This window comes from Opisthorchis viverrini (assembly GCF_000715545.1).
Source record: "Opisthorchis viverrini unplaced genomic scaffold opera_v5_90, whole genome shotgun sequence".
NCBI classification, from domain to species: domain Eukaryota; kingdom Metazoa; phylum Platyhelminthes; class Trematoda; order Opisthorchiida; family Opisthorchiidae; genus Opisthorchis; species Opisthorchis viverrini.
Window position 1 is genome coordinate 833505 of NW_008751743.1, and position 10471 is coordinate 843975.

General features: G+C 40.9%; 1 protein-coding gene across 1 annotated transcript; it reads left to right on the forward strand.

The window, feature by feature from the left end:
- Nucleotides 1–1555: 1555 nt before the first annotated feature.
- On the forward strand, nt 1556–9737 carry T265_13635 (hypothetical protein; the record flags this gene model as incomplete). Its single annotated transcript, XM_009169826.1, has 7 exons — nt 1556–1701; nt 2954–3155; nt 3926–3961; nt 4753–4791; nt 5743–5885; nt 6790–6991; nt 9559–9737. Coding segments are annotated over 7 exons (819 nt in total), but the record flags the coding sequence as incomplete, so codon positions are not given.
- Nucleotides 9738–10471: the final 734 nt, after the last annotated feature.

Here is a 10471-nt window from a genome sequence, read left to right on the forward strand (position 1 = left end):
GCGCATATAAAATTAACTCACATTAAAAAAGAGGAAGACTAATTTAAGGATGATTTCTTTGCTGGTGATCTGTGTTGCATTTGGGCTGCAAGATGTCGTCTGTAAGTCAGTCCTTCTGTGTTAATGAATAGTGATCATTTTATGGGTCGCATGGAGGAGGCTTGCCATATATGACGTTTTATCGTTATTTTGCAAGAATCTACGTAGACCTGATTTACACAACATCGTGCACTTATTTAGCTAGACTTTTATGACAATTTTCCGAAAGCGAGTGACCTACATGACATTCTGTACAGATATTTATATGAAGAGAGGGATACAATAGTACGTAGTCTATAAATGATATATAACATAATACATATATTCGAACCACCTACGTTCATTTTTAACCAAGAATATGATAAATGAATTATTGTCATTAAGGTGGCTACACTTTCTTCATATACGTAAATCATCAACCCAATAACATAAAGCCTAGTAAACAACTGTTGGAATGCCCTACTAGTGCAAGGAAGAAGACCTTCGTTGCAGGGTCACTTATAAGAAAATGCCAACTGACCGGTTACAGACCACTGGATATGGAAGCAAAACTCTCAGTTGCATCTTATTTGTAAAAACTGGATATCCATCTTCTCCTGAACGCGCCTTCTTGAACTTTCCTGGATGTTAACTGACTTCATCGCTCAAATCCAAGCAAAGCCTACAAAGCGACTCTACAAATTCCGCAACAGATCTCCCCTTTTCAAAAGATGCAAAACGAAATTACACGAAAAACACCTACTACTCGCGTGCCTCCCCATCAGCAGTATCACCGTTACACTAGGGCATATGGCGTTCGAGACCATGTTCAAGAACATTTCCAGAGAGGGTTTGTTATGACCACAATCGAGAGCCTACATAATGAATGGATTTGTCAAACCTCATAAAGAGCTCGGCTATGGTTTGTGATTAAAAATCAAGCCTAGAATATAGTGTATGCCGAAATTATCGATTTCGTATTCCGTAACAGCAGTGGGAAACAGGAATGAAAATCACTGTGCCCAAAGCACTCTATTTTCCGTTTTGTGGCGAGACGTCTTACAGAGGTCTTCATTGAAGGCGTTTGTCCAGCTGGCTTAGCTAACACCAGAAAACTGACTGAGTAGTGTATGTTCCGCGTTTTTTGTACTCAAATTTTTCTTGAAACTCTGAAAATTATCACCGCTCCTTGCAGCTGGCCCTCCAAGAAGTAAGTATTTTTGCTTTCTTTCAATGTCTGTCGCATTATAAATTGGAAGTTTTGCTGAGCAGTACAGTCGGTAACCTCACCAGTGCCAAAGAATCGAAACATAAGTTTTGTGCATCAGATGAAATCACTCGTTTTACAAGGCAATAACGATTTCCGCCTACATTACATCAGAATATGAATTCTCGAGCCTAATAATGATGAAATTGTTTCAAAATGAATGAAATCAAGTTTCGCATGACAGTCCAACATATTTCAGTTTGAAAGCATACAGTCTTTACCAGTCCTAATGTGAGCACTAAATAACATTTGATAATTCATTTACTACAGGACCCACTTGTAGCCATGTGCTAACGGAAGAATTCGGAGAAATCAAATCGCCAAACTATCCGAATGCTTATCCTGATAATCTCATCTGTTCATGGACAATTCGAAAACCACAAAATCGGAGTGAACTTATCTTTCTTAGTTTTGACGTAAGCATTTTGTGTGAATTGAATAAAACAAAGAAAAATATATTTCTTTTTAACTACGACTGTGGAGTGTACAGTGAGGTTCCTTAGCTGTTCTGTTCACCAGTATTCCATCTCTTACTGTGTCTACCTGCGGCCCAGCTGTACCGGACGGTATCCAAATTTTACGTGCATTCGCCTAGGGTAGTACAAACGATCTTCACTCATGACTTCATTCTATACAGGCGTTAGCTGCGGTCAAAATACAGTTCTGATTGCTTCGAGGAAAAATACATCTAAGTGAGCAACAGAGAAGTATAACGCAGTTGTTTCAAGTAAAAGATAGTGATAATTCTTTTTCAAACGGTTCCAAAAGCCATACTGAAACAGGTAAACACCGGAAAGTATTTAAACAATAAGACATGCTCTGTTCCGCTGCCATTGCAGCCCCCCAGTTCTGTCAACCGGTCATTGCATTTAGCCAACCCGGTCGCCCGAAATGGTCGTAGATATATTTGGTTAATACCATTTTAACTGATAAATAGTGAAACTCAAGACGGGTGCACAAATAAGCCATCCATATAAACCAAAATTGTCCGGGAAAATAGTAGTCACTCGATTCGGGTGTGTACTCTGCTATTAAACAAAACTAAGCGAGGCAATGTTTGGAGTTGAAGCTTACCAAAAAGATGCAACCAGTCATGAACTTTGTTTTGCTTTCGAAAAATGCACTTATTTGGAAATCAATTTTGTCTTTATGAGAGACCCATCTGAATCGCTTGTTTGTGATATTCTACAACTTGGGTTCAAGTAGAACATAAGGTTGAGGAAAACTCGGGGGCTGCGCCTACCTGATGAGCCCCAAGAAGGTTGAAACCGGTCATGGGCTGTCGAATAGTTTCCAGCAACCTTTGTTTTGTTTCAGCCCACGCACATTGAGTCCAAAGAGAGCACGCCAAAAGAATCCATTGCCCACCCTTTTTCCTCTCACAGCCTTAAGACCTAATTTTGGATGTAACGTCAGGCCAGATATCTGTGTTGGTATGAAAATTAGGTGCAGAACACCAGGATATCAGAAGTATTCACAACAATTTACGAAGCACCATATTACAAAATGTGTTTACTAAATCCTACAGTTTGCCAGGAATCCAATCTGAGAGATACGTGAGACAGTAGTTCTCTTTTTTGCAAGCCTTCCTGTACTGGACCTTATGCTGCACTAAGTTGGCTGCGTTGTGGAAGTTGGCTAATGCGCGCTGATCACTTTCACAAACAGGTCGAAGAATCCTACGATGGAAGAAGATGTCGATTTGACGTTGTTTTTATTCAAGTTGGAACCCATAACAGACGAAAAACCTACGGACCTTTATGCGGCCAAGATATACCAGGACCGTTCCAGTTTGGAGAGGAGGTTTTGATCACCTTCCTGACCGACAGAATAGGAGCATACAGCGGATTTCACGCATTTTACAGAACGGGTACGTTGTGTCGTTTGTGTGCAACTTAGCTTTCTACATAGAGCCTGATGAATTACTACACAATTGTCTGCCTTTTTATCAGAAATATCGTTTTGAATTCTTGGCTCGATGGCTTGTGTATTTGAAAAGGGGCAAGTTTTCCGCTCTTTTCTGTTATGTTTTACCGAGTAACTTCAAGTCACTTTGCAATGAAATGCGATGAGTGCGAAAGACCCTTCGTTGAATCGTTATCCTCTTACTTCTTTAGATAGCACACCAAATAATTGGTCTTCAAAATGCACGGATATTAGTTCGTAAATCTTTAAACAATTATACTTTTGAATCACATAGAATATTGTGAACAGAGTAGCAGCATCAACCCTCAGGCCAAACCGTGTAAACACACCTTTGAACCAAGAAAAAGCCGACTGTATGAGGAGTGAAGCAATCAGAATCTTAAATGGCCCGCACCCCCAATTGAAATTTTGCAAGCACTGATGATCAGCAGTTAAGATTGGTCGAACTTGAGCACCTGATCTGTACATAGCTAGTCAGTTGTTGAATCACATTTTGTTCCCTCTGAACTAAATCACCGTACTGAATTATCATGAAAATGTATATTTGTTCAATCGATAGGCGCCTATTTCAAAGTTGAATACCCAACCAGCGTTACCCACGCACGCCTCGGTCCAATATTTAGCCAGCTTTGCCTAAGCAAGATATGTGCAGAAAGTCGGTATCTTGTTTACGGTCTAAAGCTAATTATTTTTGAACCCTTTTCTTTATATCAGTCGGATCGGACATCGAACCCAGCACTCCAGTACCGAGTAAGCTCTGAAAGATGTTATGTTTTAAAAATATTTGTAATGAATTACGAGTACGAAAATATTCATAAATGATTTGCGACCATTGTTCAGAGCATAATAGTTTAGGAATCAGGGGTGCGAAAGGAAATTTCGTAGTTTGGATGTTAACCAGTGGACATGAGTAGAATAAACAAGCACTATTCAGGTCTTAGCATTTGAAAATTCGTTCCCTTGTGGGACGTTTTCTGGTGTATGCAAGGATTGTTTAGTCCAAATTGAATTTCCTACGGGACCAGCAACCGAATCATATGGAAGAATCAAGCGAGTAATATTTGTTCAAATCGATCGTCAATCTGATTCGCGTACTCAGTTAGGGGACGGCCGCCGTCCTTTGTAGGGAATGATTTGCTCATTAATTTAAACTTTCTGTATAGCTAGTTATAATGAATTAAACTGCGTGTTACCAATAAGTCCATCAGGAGTTTTGTGTCTCAGTATAAATTAGACCCTACCGGTTCAAACACAACATATGATTGCACCGGAATTAAAAAGCGCCCATGTCCTTTGACATAGCTCAGCTGTTCTTAAGTCATACAGCTAGAATTTCTAATATCAAGTTAAAGATGGCCAAATTCAATGATTTTCAGTACATGGTAAACTAGATCTACCAAATTAAAATGTTTCCTCATTCCTTTGGGGGCGAATTCGTCGCAAATTCGAACAACAGGACTAATTGAAACCGTATTGTGCAATCAGAGACTCACACCGTACAAGAAATAAGGCAGTATTTGTTTCATACGTTTATATTTTAGGGAGTTGTGAGTACACCGAAATGGAATTGGACAACATCAGTAAGTTAGCTGCATAAACCGTCATTGGAATATTTCGCACTGTTCATGCTGCAGTATATCCATACCGAACATGTTTTCTAAAACGTGGAGATCACACAATCTGTCAGGTGCTTACAGTGTACCTTGCTGTGCCAAATGGAATGGTTTACATTAGCTGAAGTGGCCTTTTTCTAGTGTTTAATGGGTCCGAGTTTTTTTAATATTTGAAGGAGAATAAATTTTGATAAACATCCTGAGCTACTCAGGAATTCTAAATATACTGACATTTTTGAAACACAGCAAGCAGGAGTATGTGAACCTGCTGCCTACGAACATCAAATGGTGATTTCCAGTTCTGAAGGCCAAAAGTATTCGCATGAGCTACAGATAGATCGTAAAGAACACCACAGTACTCAGACGAATAACTTGTCCCCCTACCTCTAGGTATTTCTTCAAGGCATGAGAACAGACATTTTTTATTACCAGATTTTTCAACCTCTAACTTTTAGAGTTACCAGTCTGTGGCTTTCAGCTATCTAACGAAAAAGGAGCGAATGCTTAATACATGTGACAGGCTAATTAAGAATGGCGTTATCCGGCTTTAGAAAGTAGAATAGCTGGAAAGCATACAACATACCAATTCTGATCGATGAATTCTACAAGGACGTGGTAAGGTCCAAAGCAATGGTTCAGGATTCCAGTGAATCTATTCTGACCTCAGCAGCCACTACAGGGTCAGTACAGACTACAATGTTCGCTTTGCTGGATGAAGATTTGTAAGGCACATTTTCAATTCATCCCCACGGAACTCAACCTAAATACCAGATGCTTACAGTATGAGCTCATCATTTCGTCCTACACATAGCAGCGCAGCAGTCACTAACGCAGTCCATATATTCAGCAGTTACCCAGCCAAGCCACTCCATTTTCACAGATAATAAAACCTATCATTTCTTTCTGCCACAAAATTAGCTCAGTGCGACTACCATATTGCTACTGAGAGTGGAATAATCACTTCGCCAAACTATCCACAGGACTACGGAAACAATCTGCACTGTTCTTGGATGATTATAAAACCGAAAAACCCAAGTCTTCTGAGGTTCACTGACTTTGAGGTGAGTCATTTCAGGATTGTTTGCAACGGTTGCTCCTGTCTGAACGTCAAACTCACCGCAGTAAGTACACTATGCGATAGCTGTGGTAACTAACTACCGCAATCAACGTGCGAATGTGCTGTGATTTAAGTCTACCTCTATATGTCCGTAGGCTTAGTTTGCCATGAACTGCCACAGCTTTGAGTCTCTTCGGATACTGTCATCAGATGCAAAATAGTTAGAAATTCATGAAGTCATGGTAGACTGTTAATGCGCGACATGCACTCAAGAGGAGGAACCCATGTGTTACAATTCACTCCCGCCTGATTGCTAAAAGTGAGAACAAACCGACTTCAGAACAACACTGAAACAGAAGGACGAAAATCTACTGATGTTCTTCATTTGGTATGACTTTATGAACTTTTCGATTTGTGTTTTGCATAAAGCAACATCTGACGCCTAATGAAACGCACTGCCCCTCGGTAGCTGTGGACAGTCATAAATAACCGCATTTTTGGGTGAAATCAAGTTCAGTCGACTTATTTTCATCAAGCTGCATCGTACGCAGGCACCAATCATAAAGCACTTTCAGTGAAGGCGCCGCCGGCAAAAATTGGCGTTCCCGGCCGTGAACATGATAGTGTGAACGTCCTCCTTCACACAGTTTGAGGGAGTTTAGCATCAAAAACTACAGAAATTGAGTGGAAGTTGTCGTCACCCCAACGTAGTGCCTTATCGTGTTTGAAATTGATTCCTTTATCGTTTGCATGTTTGTGGCAACAACCTCTGTAACTAGCAATATAATTTGGAATGTGAAAAATGCTTTCTGCAGTCAGGCAAATTCAAAACTTCATGCTAAGCCATGGCTTATTCTTGATTATTTTGGTACCGAATAGAAAATTGACAAATTCGCGATCATTTACAGGTGGAAGAGGTAAACTGGGGTGACCGCTGTCAGTTCGATTATCTGTACGTGTTTGTCGGAACCGGCGTTCACGTGACCTCTTACGGACCGTTTTGTGGCAATATTCCACCAGAGCCCATAAAATATTCCGACGAAGTACAGATTACATTCACAACCGACAAGAATGAAACGCGCAAGGGCTTCGCTGCGGAGTTCGGACCAGGTGAGTGGAACGGGCCGTTGAAAGTTATGCTTAAAATATCCGCGCGTGTTCTCACTAGCAAAGCAAAGCGGTTTTGCATTTGTAACACTCAAGTAATTATGGCGAAAGAAACGCTGCAACAAAATCGACCAGCCGGTGAACCGGCATTATATTTAACCACCTTAAACCTGACCAAAGTGCATGTATCTTAAGTGAACCCCAAGAGCTGAGTTAGCAAAACGGAGTTCATAGCAGATTTCATGCATTTTATGGGTCACGTATGTAACTTATTTTGGTACAATTGAGTTTTCAGCCAAGAGCATGATGTATGGATGCGTAAGCCGTTTGAATTATGCGAGTCATTGGTGAGTTGTGGTGAGGACAAAACACCCTTACATTGGCTGCGTAAATTCCATCAAGTGAACAAATTGTCTAGTAGCGCGCGGAGTCACAACCTTAGCGCACCTGTCATACGTAACCCAAATGGTCGGAATAAATTTTCCGATCACACATATAATTTTGCCAAGTAATTTGTGCTCACTTTCCTAACAGATGCATGGAGTCTGGATAAAAGCCATTCATTGTTGTAGTGCGCTGTCGTTTGTAATACTGTATAAAACACTGTACAAACACTGTGTGAAATACTTGCCTGTCAAACTTCCAGCGTTAGGCATACTATCAATGGACGAGCCCATTTGCGTGTTACGTGCTAGATAATATCTGAAGCGTGATCCATTCGAAACAGTTGGTTGATGAATATTCTCAATATAATTTTTTATGTCAGAAGAGGGTTGGACCACAGTTTTGTGCAGAACGTATCTAAACTTATACCATTTATACACAAGGTGGGCGAAAAACATTTACTACGAATTCCTACACCAAATGCTGTAGATCACTGTTCCAAACACGCCAGGATACTTGGCTGATAGCAAGGTTCTCTCAAATCTTCGTAATCTGTTTGCAGAATTGTATTTCACAGGTTGGTCTCATTTTCCTGTCGCACTTCTCATTGATAGGATAAAAAACGCCTGGGCAAGCCTAATGACACTGGACATATCGAACTTTCCAGACATTTATTCGTGTCGCTTAGACACCGGAAACTCCCGATTTATAACTTTAGAATAGTATGAACAATCGACAGCTGAAGCTCCTGCGGGTGATCTGCAGTTTACCTCTGATTTGCCGACACGAGTGAAATATCCTGATGTATGTGTGTTTGGTAAATTTTCACGAAACGATCATAACTAGGGAATCATCCTCAGACTATCAGTTGCCTAAATTTCACGTGTGCACCAGAGATGTGTTTTCTGTTGGGAGTATGCTCTCAACGACACAATGTGCCTTGTTCAAACCGTTCGAGCTTGTTGGTGGTGCTGTCACACGAACCGCGGCTATTTACACTGAAATGTTCTCATAAGCTTAATTACTCGAGTACCGAAAGCTCAACGTATCTGAAATGGCAAGTCAAGTGTGAGGTTAACATACTCAAGGCCCTGAGCTTTTTGCAAGCAATGTTCAGCTGTTATGTCAGGTAACAGAATAAACAAGACCGGATGTTTTAATCCACGCTCTAAGTGTATTTTTCGGATGATCATGCGTACGTTCTCGTCCACTGTAATGACATTTTTGAGAACATGGGCTTATTCTGAGCAGCCAAACCCGAATAGTCGTTGTCCAGCATACACAGAACAAACTGTTGGCGGGCTATTCGAATATTTGCAACCTAAGTCGGTCTACAGGTATTTAAACAGATTGTTGTCGGTCTGTTCGTGAAGCTCAGCAATTGGCTTCCAGACTATTTGCCGTCAGACAAGGAGATAGTACGAGTGTGCCTCAGTGATGTGGCCGAGATTGGTGGCGGAACGTTTCAAAGCCAGCTGCTAGGGTCACCATCCATCCGATCAGCCAGAACTAACTGAAGAATGCTCGATATCAGCTAAGTTGCCCGACAAAAGGAAGTCACTGGCCAGGTCATCGCACAATACTTATCACTCGCTGGTTTCATTTTAAACTACTTTGTGCCTTCCCGTTTAGGACTACTGGTTACACAACAACGTGAAGCGTTTTAGCTTACATTTGGGAGTAACTGAAAATATGCGCAGCTACTAGCTATTGGTATTACGTGCGACTGTTTTGCTTTGAACAAATGCACAAAACAGACAAGAGTAAAATCCTTGTCTAACGTCGGCTAATATGTATATAAAATAAATGGGTTCAAACTCATAGTCTTTCATTTTTAAATATTTGAGATGGGGGCAGTGGGCACAGATTCAGATACAAAGTTTTGTTTAAACTTTGAGAAGTCCTTAACTTCTTGACGGATTTTATCCGATGTTATCTGCTGTACAATTATTCGTTGTGATGGGTGGCTGGTACATTTATGGGAAATGTATTAAGGTTGATTGGTTCACCCCAAAGACCTTGGATATCAGACAAACTATTTGGAGGTCGTACAAATCAGTTACTCGCATCTCCTCAGACGATATTAATCTATGTCGCCCGCCCAGTTTGCCGCCTATTTTCATTTTCATTGGTATCCATAGAGATGTGAGGCGTGATGCTACATTGTTTGGGTTTTCTTTTGACAGATATCTGTTTGTTATGCAATTCCACACTACTCAGTTGCCATTTCCGAATATGAAGATCCCACTCACTCGAGGTGCGTTCGATTGCATGCAACTGACATTTAATTGTGTTGTACGTCGATTCACAATTAAAATTTGCTGTAATCTGCTCATGTGTATGAGCGCAATACTTGAGGAAAAATATAAAGAATCACCACAGCAAGCGCTTTTCTTTTTTATTAAAGCAGAATTGTGAGAAATGCAGTTTCATGCATCCTGAGTGCTGTGAATGATCTTTAAGGTCCTTACTCCAGGATATTCGTGTACTCATTTGACACGCGCAATCTAATCAAAGGTATTAATTATCGCGATTAACACCGAGGGATAAAGCTTGTAAACCGCCTGCATTCCCATGAAATCTCGCAGAAAAACAGTACTCCTTTCTCAAATGCACTACAATGCCAGTTCCATGTCCTGGATGATGGGTGGTTCCACCCAAGATGTGCCTTAAACTAATTCTTTGCATGATATTAGTAGTAGGGATAACATAAGATCAATCATTTCGGAGTAGGCTGAGCTCACGATGACCCAATGGGTGGGACGGGGGATTATTGACCGGAATATATTTGGACTAAATCCAATCCCAGAATCTCTACTCTACCTGTCTAAGCTAGGATGTTGTCGCGTTATCTCAGCCCTCGTGCGTGCATCAGCCAACCTCGCAGCTAGGTATCAGATCAGTGTCAGAACTGAACAATTATTACTATTTTATTGGATGGGTATCTGTTGATGTCATCTTGTGTTAACGGCCAAAGCGGTAATTGTTTTCGCTGAGGGACGCCATGTATACAGTTTGCTCGGTCTGACGTCTCCTCAAGAGGTAGCCTATCTGTCCCAGATGCAAGAGCCACACTCTACTGTGCCAGAAAAACATACA